The 15,009-nt window shown below is 38.8% G+C and overlaps 1 protein-coding gene across 3 annotated transcripts in view; it reads right to left on the bottom strand.

Moving 5' to 3' along the window:
- The window catches only part of LOC137051119 (glutamine-rich protein 2), a 44,865-nt gene that overhangs the window by 9,520 nt on the left and 20,336 nt on the right, over positions 1-15,009 (bottom strand). For 2 of the 3 annotated variants that reach the window (XM_067428798.1, XM_067428799.1), the window contains exons 7-15: positions 13,988-14,118; positions 6,799-6,901; positions 5,985-6,221; positions 5,696-5,818; positions 3,727-3,801; positions 3,446-3,610; positions 3,083-3,201; positions 2,019-2,084; positions 457-558 (exon numbers count right to left, since the gene is read on the bottom strand). In XM_067428798.1, coding sequence (XP_067284899.1) covers positions 457-558; positions 2,019-2,084; positions 3,083-3,201; positions 3,446-3,610; positions 3,727-3,801; positions 5,696-5,818; positions 5,985-6,221; positions 6,799-6,901; positions 13,988-14,118 — 1,121 coding nt within the window. The remainder of the gene's footprint in view (positions 1-456; positions 559-2,018; positions 2,085-3,082; positions 3,202-3,445; positions 3,611-3,726; positions 3,802-5,695; positions 5,819-5,984; positions 6,222-6,798; positions 6,902-13,987; positions 14,119-15,009) is intronic. The other variant, XM_067428800.1, reaches the window with a different exon arrangement.

Raw genomic sequence — 15,009 nt, 5'->3', positions numbered from 1 at the left:
TTATGGACAGAGAAGCGATAGATCGTTGGTCTGACTGGTTGAAGGACTATCCAATTGTGTATACAGTCATTTAAACTATGCTCGTTGATCACGCCTCTTGTGCAGACAGTACTAATAGCACACTTGAATACTTTTTGTTGTGGAAGCTTTGAATTATTTTAAACCAACATTTCTGTGAAATGTTTTGCTGGGAAGGTGTACACCTTCCCAGCAAAACATTTCACAGAAATGTTGGTATGTTATTTTCTTTCAAATAAATGGCACTGGTTTGATATTTTGTTATATTACACTAACACTAACTTTTCCACAAATACTGTCCTAGAATGCAGGAAGTTGCTGTGCAGATGAATGAGGTTCATGTCAGGTTTACTGTGTGGAATGTTTACGTCTGGGTTTTGAGTCCCCCTTCTGGACACACACTGGTAAAGCTGTGAGGATATGAGCTGTCTGTCTCACCTCCTGCAGTGCTGCCGCATCTGCTCCAGCTCGTACACGGAGTAGGGCCGGTTGGACTTGTGAGAGGGCAGTCCTGGGGCAGAGGGCAGGGTGGCCAAGTGCCTGCAAACATTTCAGAGACGTTCACAGCCAGAAAACAAAGATGTCTTGAGAATATGACAAGCAGAAATGTTTTCAGTATCTATTTAAAATAACAAGTGACTAGGTCACAAAAGTAAATATTAAGTCTTAAGTAATATTCTAATGTTCTGAGATACTGAATTTGGGATTTTCCTTAGTTGTCAGTTATAATCATCAAAATTAAAAGAAATAAACATTTGAAACATATCAGTCTGTGTGTAATGAATGAATATAATATACAAGTTTCAATTTTTGAATGGAATTAGTGAAATAAATCAACTTTTTGATTATATTCTAATAATATGACCAGCACTTATTTAAATAAATAAATAAATAAATGTTCAGTAATTAATTGCAATTAAAACATCTGCGTTTTTAGTATTTTTATATTATAATGATATCACAGTTACTCTTCAAATGAATGTAGAAACAACTTAAATTAAGTATATATTTGGAAAGTTTGTTGTAATGGCATCTTTTTATGAAAGCTAGTATCAGTGATACTGCTATTGATGTCTCTGAAATAGATTTTTTTTAAACATTAATGGCAGACATTCAACATTACAGCATTATTAAAAGCTATATACATTTCAAGTAAATAAATAAAAAATCTTTTAAAAAAAACCCATTATAATAAAAGTCATATTTACTTGTGGCCAGCTGTCAAAAAAAAAAACGGATGCTGCGTTAAATATTTTTCACGTGTTAAATTGAAAAAATAAATTGCATGTGTTATCACCAATTTTTACAGCATTAATATATATATATATATATATATATATATATATATATATATATATATATATATATATATATATATATATATATATATATATATTAATTTTTTATGATTTTTTATACCTTTTCCTTGAAAAAGTAAGGGATACATTTTTCTGTAATTTTATTACAGTTACCTCTGATGTTATTGCATGAAAAACTGTACTATAGCATGACTATACATTATGTGGTATGTGGGATTTGAAAGGAAGTAATAAGTAATGCAATACTTTATAAAGAAAGTAATTAGTACAGTAACTTAATTACACTGTTGAAGATGAAATAAGTAGCTAGTAATGAATCACTTTTTTACAGTAACTTACCAAACACTGCATAACAACAACAAAATCCTATAATAATAATAACTCAACCCAAATTTGTTTTTCTCTACTAATATTAATTTTATTTCTTAGTATTTGATTTGTATTTTTATTTCATTTATACTAAGTTAATTAATACATTTATTTGATTTTTTTATTACTTTTTTATTTACTTTTTTATTCAGAAAATGAAGCAATCTCATTATAGAAGATGTGTATTCAAGTCATAACCTGTATGAACAATGTAATATATTTTTAAATAACCAATTTAATTACCGGTACTGGATTGTGGCAAAAAATTTGTCATGTGTGTCATGTCAGGTGTCCTGTGTAGTGTTTACGTACTGTCCTGGCGTCGGCATATCCACTGGACGATCACAGGAGATGCAGTGAAACCGGGCCACTAATTGTCTTTGACAAAGTGAAAAAGAGTGAGCTTTGTTTCCATGCACATTTCAGAAACATGCACAAGGATGCAAATACACATTGCAGCTTATTCTGGTCAATAACCACTCGCTTTGTCAGGAACATAGACTAAAAAATTATGGTGTCGCAACTTATTTAACTGGGGAGCGAAGGCTGACCCGAGTGGTCCGATCAAACAAACAAGCTATGGGATGCACTATGGGAAGGAGGCAAGCTTTGGGCAATGTTCTGCTGGAAAACCTTGGGTCGTTGTTTTTTTTTTCACAGCTTGAAGGTAAGATCTTGTAGACTTATGAATGAACCGCTCATTTTGAAATTTTCCCGGGCTACTGGCATTTGCTATGACATCGGCAAACCAAGTGTGCCACACAAGTGCTGAAAAGTGAAGCCAAAGCACCTCGATCGCCCCCAGGTGGCTGGTCCTAGTATAGGTAATAAGCCCCGCCCTCTCCATTTAATGTAATGAGATGTAGACAAACTAAATCAAATTACACTTCAAATAAATGTTTTCCAAAGAAGAAGAAAAGTTAATTCTTTAAATAAGTTTGCTTTAGTTATTTGATGCTATAAAAACGGGGGTGTGGCGTTATGATTGATAGCCTCTTCAATCTCTACATATCCATAACTGCTTATTTCACAAAAATTGATATCTCGGCTCCACTTTGCGCTCACTACTGCGCAGACCCTAGATGGTCAGACCGAGACCCTAGATGGTCATGATTTGGACACTGGTGGGTTGACTTACTTACAGCAGAAGAGAGTGAAAGCCCCTCATCCATCTTTTTTTTACAGTCTATGCTTCAAACAGTACACTAGATAACTTTCCTTAACCCTACAATACGTAAATACACTTCACCAGCTAATTACTCTTTGACAGAGATGCCATAGAACTATACAGAACTTCTGCAAAAACAGAAGAATGATAAAGGTGGCTATACACATAAAGTCTATATATTTTAGAAAAAGTGAATCTGGTCTCTTACTTCCTGAGTCCAGCGGCGTCGTCCTGGTCTGGGAGCGACATTGTCTGCAGATTCTTGTGGATGGTCCTCCAGAGATCATCCAGCTGTTTCTTCAGAGCATCCAGCTCAATCCGGTTCATCTACATACATATTACAAAACATACCTGTTTCTGTACTTTCTGTGATGAGAAAAAAACGACCATAATGTCACACTTATCTCTGAACTTATAAAAAAAAAAAGCTGTTATATTAATGGAAGGTTTAGAACAATTCTATCCATGAGAAATTTAAGACGTACAGGTTCCTAAAAATATTTCTTACACCATAGAGATGTTAAATGAAGTATTGTACTGATATCATGGCTTCTGCCAATCCTTCTCTCACCTTGCAGTCCATTTCATTGGAGATCTTCTCGATGACCTTGTTCCAGTCCTTCTCGTGACCGCTGATCTTGCTGAGCAGCTCCTGTAACATGGCATTGAGCTGCTCGGTCATGCTGTCAAACTGCATGCGGCTCACCTGGCTCTCCAGAGCCCTTTTGTCTGCTTTCTGAGGAGCAAAGAGACAATGTCCACTGACTAAAAGTGACTGTGGTGGCCCGATGGGGACCACAGAGAGCTGATGCACTTGAAATATTTATGAAATATTATAAAGAAACAACTCACCATTTCAATCTTCATCTCCACCAGTTCCTTGTCGGCTTTCTTATCTTCCAGTTCCTCCAAAACCTTGTACAGACGCTGGAAAAGCCACAACTTAAGTCTATGTGCCTTTACAGAAAACTTTCACAGTTTTTGAGTTGGGCAAGGGTGTGATAATTATATCTAGCTCAACAGGAAGTCCCTACCATGACATGTGTCTCTGTGTAAGTACTTTTTACCTTTTACCTTCAACAATAGCATGTTGCGTCGTTGAGGTCATAGGCAGACCTCAGGTAAGGCAAGGCTTCACCTTAAAGTAACGCTCCACTTTTTTTGTGTGTTAAACAGTTGAGTTTTGATGGTTTCGAATCAATTCAGCTGATCTCCTAGCCTGACAAGCCAGACCCACATCAAGATGTTTGGTCTGGAAACTCACCATTGACAGGGCTCAATCCGAGGGGCGGGATAAACGTTTGTCTTTCAAACTCCCTCTGCACGCGATAGGATAGCGCTACACCAACCAGAGCAACAAAGGTGAAACAGAGCTTGTTGGTAGATTAAACATTCGCCGTATCCGGTCGGCAAAACTCTGAACACATCTTCCCTTTTTAAGAATGACTTCAGTGCCGTTCTTTGTTCTTTTCTCAGAGAAAAGCTTAACTCCAAGTCTTCCAGAGTCGCGGTCAAAGCTGATTCGAAAGACCGCCGTTCGCCAGTTTCTGTGTTTACTAGAAGCACGCAAACGCAACTCCGCCGTCGTCATTATGGCCTCGCCCACTGACTCTATACATGATGTGATTAACCCGACAAGAGTTTGGGGATTACAGCTCAGAAGGGTATTGAGAGTTGCTAGACGACACTCGCGGGCAGATTAGATTTGCTGCCGCTAGGGTGCGTCTAGATTTCTAGGTTTTCACTTTTAGCATAGCTCAGCATACATCATTGAATCTGATTAGACCATTAGCATCTCGCTCAAACAATTACCAAAGAGTTTCGATATTTTTTCCATTTAAAATGTAATGATATTACACAGCGCCTGAAAACAGGCTAACTTCCTCCAACATAACCAGTGTGACAACCTGCTATACTTGGCTTACACAGAGAGCATGCTGGGGACTATTTTCCGGCATGCGTAATATATTTATGCCACTGCACCCATGGTACGGCAGCAAAGGTCCTTGATCATGAGCCATATCAGCCTAGAAAATCAAAACTTTTGATTTTCTGTTGGTCTTAGTACACGATGCAACTACAGAAAAGTCTAAATAGGAAAAATATGGAAACTCTAGTCGTTTTTTTGGGGGGGAGATGCTAATAGTCTAATCAGAATCAATGATTTATGCTAAGCTGTGCTAAAAGTGCTACCGCCAGACCTGGAGATTGTCTGAATGGATTCGAAACCTATATTACTCTAGGGGAGTTGGAAAATTAGGCTATTTTCAAAAAAGTGGAGTGTTCCTTTAAGGCTTGCAATTTAAGGCCACAGATTCACTAAATTTGCTCGCTAATGTCTGCTGCTGCTTCTGATTGCTTTTAAAGAGAGTTAAGGAAAGTCTAGGATCAGTTTTCTCCTCATATAGCATATTTAATAATAATAAAAGCATATTTGCGAAACAGATTTGGTGTTTGCGCTTTTTAAAGAATCAAAGGTTTCTATTACAGCGTGCTTTGCAGCGTTGAGCAATGCAGCCAATCACAAACATATCAGAGGTGTTTCAAGGAGTCTTCAACTTTTTTAACCTTAGTTAGTGTCTACTATTACTGCTTTTAAATTTAAATATTAAGTGTCTGAAAACATTAAATTTAGTATTATATTAAGTATGTTATTTCTGTAAAGAGTTTTTTCAAGTATGCTAAAGTGTACTTTTCAAAAGTCATAATTTGCTATAACTGCGTATTAAATTCAGTCACTGAATCTGAATAAACTGTAAATGCCACTGGGAGACAGTAGAATAGCTTCTTGATGGACACCAGCTGCGATGCTCTCACTCACATCGATGTGGGTCTGTTTCTCGCTGTGTTCCTCCATCAGGCGTCTGGATGTGCCGTGGAGTCTCTCGCAGTCGGCCTGCAGCTGCAGTAAGGCTCCCTCCACATCACTCGCCACATCAATGCTCTAGCACAAATCACACGTTTCGCAACATCACACACACACAAAGGAACATTTCACTGATCTGTCGGAGCGCAGGAGACTCAGCTTCATTTCAGTGCAAAATTTGTCTCGAATGTTTCCTAAAATTCCTTAAGAAGAAGAAGACTCTCTGTCCCTGTCTGTCATGTACCTTATTCTTGTGTTCCCGTTTCATGAGGGGAGTGGTCTTGTCCTTCTTGGGCAACTGACTGACCTCCTGGACTAGCTTGTGAGCTTCTTTCTGCTGTTGAACCTGATCCTGACCTGAACTCTCACCCTGACCTGAACCTGAGCTTTGGAGCTCTGCCTTCTTCAGTTGACTTTTTGAGATGGGAAAGGAGGAGGATGAGGACATCATATCCTCCATCTTAACCCTGAGGCTGTTTAACTACAGGTGAACCGTAAATAAATTAAAAGAATGTTAATGAATAACACAATGGTAGAGTATCAAACCATCAGGGCTGGGCGATATATAGATTATTGCGATGAATTGTAACCCTTTGTATTTCATATGCTCTCTTAAAGGGATAGTTCACCCAAAAAATGAAATGACCCCATGATTTACTCACCCTCAAGCCATCCTATTTGTATATAACATTCTTCTTTTTTAGACGAATACAATCATCATTATATTAAAAATGTCCTGGCCTTAATAAAGACCTTTTGAAGGGAATCGATGGGTTTGTGTAAGAAAAAAATCCATATTTAACACCTTATAAAGAAAAATATCTAGCTTTCGACCGACCGCCTTCCGTATTCAACTTTTTTTTTTAAAGTGTAAATGGTACGATGATGACGATGAAGGTGGTCAACCGGAAACTAGATATTTTACTTTATAAATATCTAGTTAAATGTGGATGACTTGAGGGGGTTTAAATTATGGGATAAGTTTCATTGTTGGGTGAACTATATAGGGTTTGATATATGGCCCAGCTCTATGGATGAAGGAGTTCTGTCTGTCTGACCTGCTCTTGTATGAGTCTGTCTTGGCTGCTTCTCTCTTCCGCTCTGTCATGCTTCTCTCTCATCAGCACCTGCACTTTCTCATCCAGCTTCAGTACTGCAATCCTGTATGAGTGTGTGTGAAGTACAGAGAGCTCAAAATGTCCACTAGTGAAAGGAAATTGCGCTTTCTTTTCCAGTTAAATCAGGTTCGGATTAATTTAACTGCTGCATTGGGATGACTTCCCCCAGAAAATCGAGGAGCAAATTGATTTGGATATAGCATAATTATGCCCAGCTTCTATGAGAATATCCTCACAAAGGAAGAAAATATTTAAAGTGTTATAATTGTACAGTGGATATAAAAAGTCTTTAATGTAAAAAATAACTTTTGCAATTGCATATAAAAAAATAAAAATAAAAAAAACATAAAAAATGTGGGATAACTAACTGCATAAGTGCGCACACCCCTGAACTAATACTAAAGACACTTTATTTTAATTTCAGTACTCAGCTGATCTTCAGGTTGAGACCGATGTGTACCATTTCACGCTTGAGGAGAAGTATGGAATCCCAAGGCTGATCATTTCATGCGTTTCCGTGTCAAAGTATCTGTTATCAGATCTGTTGAAGATGTGATTTCTGTTCATGTATGCCAGAACATTTTAGAAATCATGGCCAAACGATGTTTTACCGCCATGTCCAGGATAAAGAGTATGTATGGTCGGCTAATATACATGTAGTAGGGTGATATTAAATGACTTCATCCGTGATGTAAGATTTTGGCCATATTGCCCATCTCTAAGTCATTCGTTCCCTGTGTGACTTGCAACGGGTTGCGTTTCGCTTGGTCGCACCACAAGGTGTCCCTGTAGCCTCAAAGCTTTAGCACAGCCTCTCTGAGCTCAATTGCTATGCATTATAAATGTAGACAAATACAAATATACATAAATAAATTAAAACATACAATTATACATAAAATGTTTAAATATTTATCTATTTTTACATTTCTTTGCATATGTATTTATGTATATATTACGTATTTTTGTTTCTTTTACGTCTTCTTTTAATTATTTATGTATTTATTTATTATTATGTCAGCTCTGGAATTCCATAGAGTAGAACAAAGCCACATACCCAATTATAAAAGGGTGTGAGTACTGATGCAGTTGGATTATTTTAAAGCAAACCTATTATGCTTTTTCGGCTATTATCTTGCATGAAGGGTGTAGGCCTAATATAGCTGTTTGTGAATGTAAAAGGGTTGCAAAATTTCAAAGATCAAAATGCAGATAAATGGAGTTACTGTCAACCGAAAGAAAGAGCCAATTCTGAACTGCCTGAATTATTATTATTATTACTTTTATTTGAGACAGGGACAGTGCACAATAAAAACATTAGCCTTGTTTATAACAAGGAGAGATGCATTGCACCGGGTTTTAGCAAATTGCTATTTTCCACCCGTAGTTCCTGTAAATTAAATCTTACTTCCTGCTCAAACCTATGTAGGTTTGTAACACATTTGGAAAATGCCAACTAGGGGTGTGACGAGACATTTAGCTCATGAGACGAGACATTAGATTGGGTTCATGAGAATGAGAGAGACTAGGTGAGATTTTTGCTTATCATTTAATAAATCCTAAATGACAAAATTCATGACTGGAAAAATAGTCTGCAGGTGCATTTTGAAATGTTATAACTAGGGCTGTCGATTTAACACATTCATTAGATTAATCCGTTTGGGTAAAAATTATTAACACATTTAATGCACTTTACATTAACAATCTAGCCACAGGAGGTCACACGCCAGTGTACCTTGTGCCGGTCCCAAGCCTGATAAAGAGAGAGGGGTGTGACAGGAAGGGCATCTGACGTATTTTTTTTGCCAAATTCATTATGCGAATCAGGAATATGACTTCCATACCAGATCGGTTGGGTCCCGGGTTAACAACGACCACCTTCAGTGCCATGGACCTACAGGGCACTGGTGGAAATTGGGCTACTGTTAGTCAAAGAAGGAAAGGATGAAAGTGTGTTAGAGGAGGAAGGCGTGTCCGTAGGCAGAAAGAGAAGAGTTTAGGACTGAAAGTAGGGACTTTAAATGTTAGTACAATGACAGGTAAAGGCAGAGAACTGGTAGATATAATGCAAAGGCGGAAAGTTGACATTCTGTGTGTCCAGGAGACCAGGTGGAAAGGGAGCAAGGCTAGAAGCATTGGAACAGGGTTTAAACTGTTTTATAATGGTGTGAACAGGAAGAAAAAGGGAGTTGGCGTGATCCTGAAGGAGGAGTTTGTGAAGAATGTTCTGGAGGTAAAGAGAGTGTCAGATAGGTTGATGAGTCTAAAGCTGGAAATTGAAGGTGTGATGTTGAATGTTGTTAGTGCCTATGCTCCACAAGTAGGTTGTAAGCAAGATGAGAAAGACAGATTCTGGAGTGAGTTTGAGGAAGTGATGCAGACTGTTCCCAGAGGTGAGCGGGTAGTGATAGGGGCAGATTTGAATGGACATGTTGGGGAAGGGAATAGTGGAGACGAGGAAGTGATGGGTAGGTTTGGTCTTCAGGAAAGGAACCCAGAAGGACAGAGGTTGGTAGACTTTGCTAAAAGTATGGAGATGGCTGTGGTGAACACGTACTTTCAGGAGAGGTAGGAACACAGGGTGACATATAAGAGTGGTGGCAGGAGCACACAAGTGGACTTTATCTTATGTAGACACTGTAATCTGATGGAAATTAGCGATTGTAAAGTAGTGGTAGGTGAGAGTGTAGCTAGACAGCATAGGATGTTTGTGTGTAAGATGACTCTGGTGGTGAGGAAGATGAGGAGAGTTAAGGCAGAGCAGAAGGCAAAGTGGTGGAAGTTGGAAAAGGACGAGTGCAGTGTGGTTTTCAGGGAGGAGTTGAGATAAGCTTTAGGTGGTCAAGAAGGGCTTCCGGATGACTAGACTACTACAGCCAAAGCGATCAGGGAGACTGGTAGAAAGGTGCTAGGTGTGTCATCTGGATGGAGGAAAGAAGACAAGGAGACTTGGTGATGGAATGAGGAAGTCCAGGAGAGTATCCAGAGGAAGAGGTTAGCTAGGAAGAAGTGGGACAGTGAGAAGACGGAGGAAAGTAGACAGGAATATAGGGTGATGCAGCGTGAGGTAGATAGAGGCAGCAAAGGCCAAACAGAAAACGTATGAGGACATGATGCAAGGTTAGATAGTAAGGAAGGTCAGAGGGACGTGTATCGGTTGGCGAGGCAGAGGGATAGAGATGGAAAGGAGGTGCAGCAGGTTAGAGTGATTAAAGATAGAGATGGAAATGTTTTAACAGGTGACAGTAGGGTGAGGGAAAGATGGAAGGAGTACTTTGAGGAACTGATGAATGAGGAAAATGACAGGGAGAGAAGAGTTGTAGATGCAAATATTGTTGACCAGGAAGTAAAAGTATTAGCAAGGGTAAAATACGTGGAACTTTGAAGAGGATGAAGAGAGGAAGGCAGTTGATCCAGATGATCATTGGAGGTATGGAAGTGTCTAGGAGAAATGGCAGTAGAGTTTTTAACTAGGTAGGTTGTTCAACAAGGTTTTATAGAGTGAGAGGATGCCTGAGGAATGGAAGAGAAGTGTTTTGGTGCCGATTTTTAAGAACAAGGGAGATGTGCAGAGTTGTGGAAACTACAGAGATATTAAGCTGATGAGCCATACAATGAAGTTGTGGGAAAGAGTAGTGGAAGCAAGGCTAAGGGAAGAAGTGGACATTTGTGAGCAGCAGTATGGTTTCATGCCAAGAAAGAGCACTATAGATTCATTATTTGCTTTGACAATGTTAATGGAGAAGTACAGAGAGGGTCAGAAAGAGCTGCATTGTGTCTTTGTAGATTTAGAGAAAGCATATGACAGAGTGCCAAGAGAGGATCTGTAATACTGTATGAGGAGGTCTGGAGTGGCAGAGAAGTATGTTAGAGTGGTACAGGATATGTATGAGAGCAGTAGCCATAGGTGAGACAGAGGACTTCATGGTGAAGGGGGGACTGCATCAAGGATCATCTCTGAGCCCCTTCTTGTTTGCGGTGGTGATGGACAGGATGACAGATGAGGTCAGACAGGAATCTCTATAGACTATGATGTTTGCGGATGACATTGTGATCTGTAGTGAGAGCAGCGAGCAGGTGGAGGAAAGTCTAGAGAGGTGGAGGTTTGCTCTGGAGAAAAGAGGAAGGAAGGTTAGTCGCAGCAAGACAGAATACATGTGTGTGAATGAGAGGGAACCGAGTGGAACAGTGAGGTTACAGGGAGAAGAGGTAAAGGTGCAGAATTTTAAGTATTTAGGGTCAACAGTCCAGAGCAATGGGGAGTGTGGAAAAGAGGTGAAGAAGCATGTGCAGGCAGGTTGGAATGGGTGCAGAAAAATGTCAGGTCTGTTGTGTGATAAAAGTGTACCAGCAAGAATGAAAGGAAAGGTGTACAGGACAGTAGTGAGACCAGCGATGATGTATGGGTTGGAGACAGTTGCACTGAGGAAAAGACCGGAGGAAGAGCTAGAGGTAGCAGAGCTGAAGATGTTGAGGTTCTCTTTGGGAGTGACGAGGATGGATAGGATCAGGAATGAGTACATCAGAGGGACATCACATGTGAGATGTTTTGGAGACAAAGTTAGAGAGGCCAGGTTGAGATGGTTTGGACATGTTCAGAGGAGGGAGAGTGAATATATCGGTAAAAGGATACTGAGGTTAGAGCTGCCAGGCAGGAGGTCAAGAGGAAGACCAAAGAGGAGGTTTATGGATGTAGTGAAGGAGGACATGAAGGTAGTTGGTCTGAGAGAAGAGGATACAGAGGACAGAAATAGATGGAGGCAGATGATTCGCTGTGGTGACCCCTGAAGGGAACAGCCGAAAGAAGAAGAAGAACGCACTTTACATTAACACTGATATACAGAATAATAAATATCACACAAGTTTCTGTCCAGAATAGCAAACAGTGCAAATGCGATCCTGATCTCATACAACAGTTTAATAAAATAAACAAGTGAAAACCATTTACTTCACTCCTGAATGACTCAATGACTTACTCCATAAGATATTTACTGGCCGTTTTAGTTTCTTATTTAGAATTTCTGTGAAAATTATTTCATTTTTCCATATTAATAAAAACAAACATTTAGGTTATAGATCAACCACAATATTTCTTTCTGAAGCTACTTTAATTTAAATTATTTCTGGGAGTAATTTCGATTAATTCATCGCCACATTGTGTAATTAATTATATAAAAAAATGTAATCGGTTGACAGCCCTAGTTTTAATTAATCATCTTGTACATACTTCTGAGAATGAATTATCAAATGCATTGAATGACAACAATATACAAGCACTGTAAAAGGTTTTTCCAGAAACTCAACTGACTGGCTTTTCTCCTGTATGATTTCACACGAGTCTCTTCAGACCTTACTGTACATGAATTATGAGCTTCCAGAACTTCTGACTGAGGCTGTGTGACCTAATTCAACTCCTTTCCACGAACTGAACATGGCAATAAAAACAGTATAAATAACAAAAATAAATATATTTTTTATCTTATTTAGTCTAATTAAGTGCAAACATCATCAAAGTACTCTCTCAATATCCAAAATTCAAACAGAGCAGAGCAGAGCTAAGAGGTGGTTACAACTACACAGCCTAAGATATCTGTGATAATGGAGACAAAACGACAGTGGAGGATGTAATGTAAACATAGTGGTGACTTATTCTATGATAATTTCACCCGATATTGCAAGACAGCTTTTCACTCGACAAGAAATCTTGTCACCTTTTAATATCGCAAGATCTCATGGTACACGATCTTGTCACACCCCTTCCATATTACCAAAGTCTCTTTCAAGGAAAGTCTGTTACTTAGAGGCCATATTTGCTACGCCTCCGGCCAGCTATTTCGGCCATCCAAGTCTAGGAATGGGGAAGTCCTGAAATCTCAAAAACTGTTTGGCAAACTCACAATTAAATAACATATTTCAAATCAGCAACAAAATATAACATGAACTGTCCCTAAAATGTTTTTTATTTTGCTCAAATAGTGCTAAAACATTTTTTTTTCTCAGGCTAGAAAAGCCAATGCACATCTGCAGTCCTAAGCACGAGTCTCAGGTTTCTATAGGAACCGGAGCTTCTAACAGCAGCTGCAGTGACGCAATGACTTTATCAATCAGTGATTGGCTCTTCTATTTTAAAGGCAGGACATATGTGACAGGGTTTAAATAATGTTAGATAAATTCATGCACAAATTGGGAAAACTCGCCATTGGATGTTGCATCACTTGTACGCATGTACGTTATATCGAGGGGGGTGCTCCGTATTCACCAGCAGTTTCATGATGCTTCTCTGCTGATTATTCATGCAACGGTGATGCAGTGCCTCTAATCAGCCATTTTGGCCGTGTGTTTTCTCAGGCCAATAAAATAAACCTTTGGTGACCATCCACCTGATTCTCTGCTGAATTTATTCCATCAACATCAACACAGTCACAGATATTCCACCATATTGGACGTTGCAGTTTCTCCCATTCAAAAGTAATAGGAGTGAACCGTCTTTCTATATCTATAGACTTTGATATTAGCCACCCATCCAACACGTGTCAGTTACAATTGCATGACGATGGCTAGAATACATCTGGATGAAACTAACAATTCATAAATAATAAGTAAATAAATAAAAGTACAAAAAAGGAATAATTAAAAAAACAATGTGAAAGGGTTATTAATCAACTACATTAAAGTGACTCTTATATTGCGTCTCTCCACCAGGTCATCATCCTGTACCCTCAATAAGTGTCAGATATTTCTCCTATAAACCTCTTTTTTTTAAGTAATCTGTATGCCATTCCCTCATATGAGCAAACTTTGCCCAATTCTGAAACATATTCTTGGAAAAATGACGAACCTTGTGACGTTAATCCCATGATAATTTGTCTCTCAATCATAATACTAATTTGAATCTATTCAGTTGTCTCTACATCCGGGTTTAGAAAAGATGGGTTCCCGAAGGGTGGGTACTTTTTATATCCACTGTATCTGTACACCTGGTTTCCAGCACTGTACTCTGATCCTACATGGTTTTAATTACCAATTTTGACCGCCAAATGCAAATGTTGCTGTTTCAAAAACTGATGCCAAGTGAAATTGTGGGACACGAATTGCCTATGATGAGTGACTGGTTCATTGTGATCATTAGTACCTGATGTGAGATGTCTGCATGGTTGTCTGCTCTATCTGTGAGGCGTCTGTGTCCTGATCGCTGGCTGAACCTGTGCTCCGTCCTGCAGAGTCTGAGCTCATGTTCATCAACACACTCTCCACCTCTGACACCTACAGGAGTCATCTACACTGTCACATGCTGCTTCTGCTTCTGTGTGTGTGTGTGTGCCCTTGTTTATATTACATTGTGGGAACCAGTCAGCGGTCCCCACTTTTCAAAAGGCTTATAAATCATACAGGATGAGTTTTTTTGAGAAAGTAAAAATGCAGAATGTTTCCTGTGATGGGTAGGTTTAGGGGTCGAGGCAGTGTAGGGGAATAGAAAATACGGTTTGTACGGTGTAGATAGTGAACCAGACGTTTGTGTGTCTGTGTGTGTTTGTGTGTTTGTGTGTGTGTGTGTGTGTGTGTGTGTGTGTGTGTGTGTGTGTGTGTGTGTGTGTGTGTGTGTGTGTGTGTGTGTGTGTGTGTGTGTGTGTGTGTGTGTGTGTTCCTGCTAAACCCTATGTTATGGGGGTTAAAACATTTTTGGACGGCCGACAGTTTTTGGTCCCAATGAGGAAGACAACTTAGAAATTATGTTTTTTTGAAAATGTAAAAATGCAGAAAGTTTAGGGTTTATGGTTAGGGGATAGAATATACAGTTTATTCAATATACATACCATTATGTCTGTGGAAATATTATGTCTATATAATATAAGTACATGATATAAAACAAGTTTGAGTGTGGATTTGACCAACATAAAATGGATAAATATGGCCAGAAGTAAGCTAAATCAGACAAAACCATGGGCTGTGTGTCATTCAGAATTGAATTGAGTATTAATTTTCTTGAAAACAACAATCTGGAACAGAACTTACCAAATTTTCCAAATCATATTTGGAAATGCCACCTTTAATATTTGTTTACCATTTGCATGACTGACATGACTGTTCTAAAAATAAGAAATAAAAAAATAAAAAATTTGGTTATGTAAAGTTTTTGAAAGAAATCTCTTCTGC

This window comes from Pseudorasbora parva, chromosome 2 (assembly GCF_024679245.1).
Source record: "Pseudorasbora parva isolate DD20220531a chromosome 2, ASM2467924v1, whole genome shotgun sequence".
Lineage (NCBI taxonomy): Eukaryota > Metazoa > Chordata > Actinopteri > Cypriniformes > Gobionidae > Pseudorasbora > Pseudorasbora parva.
The sequence above is the reverse complement of the archived record's forward strand: the minus strand, read 5'-3'. Positions and strand labels throughout refer to the sequence as shown.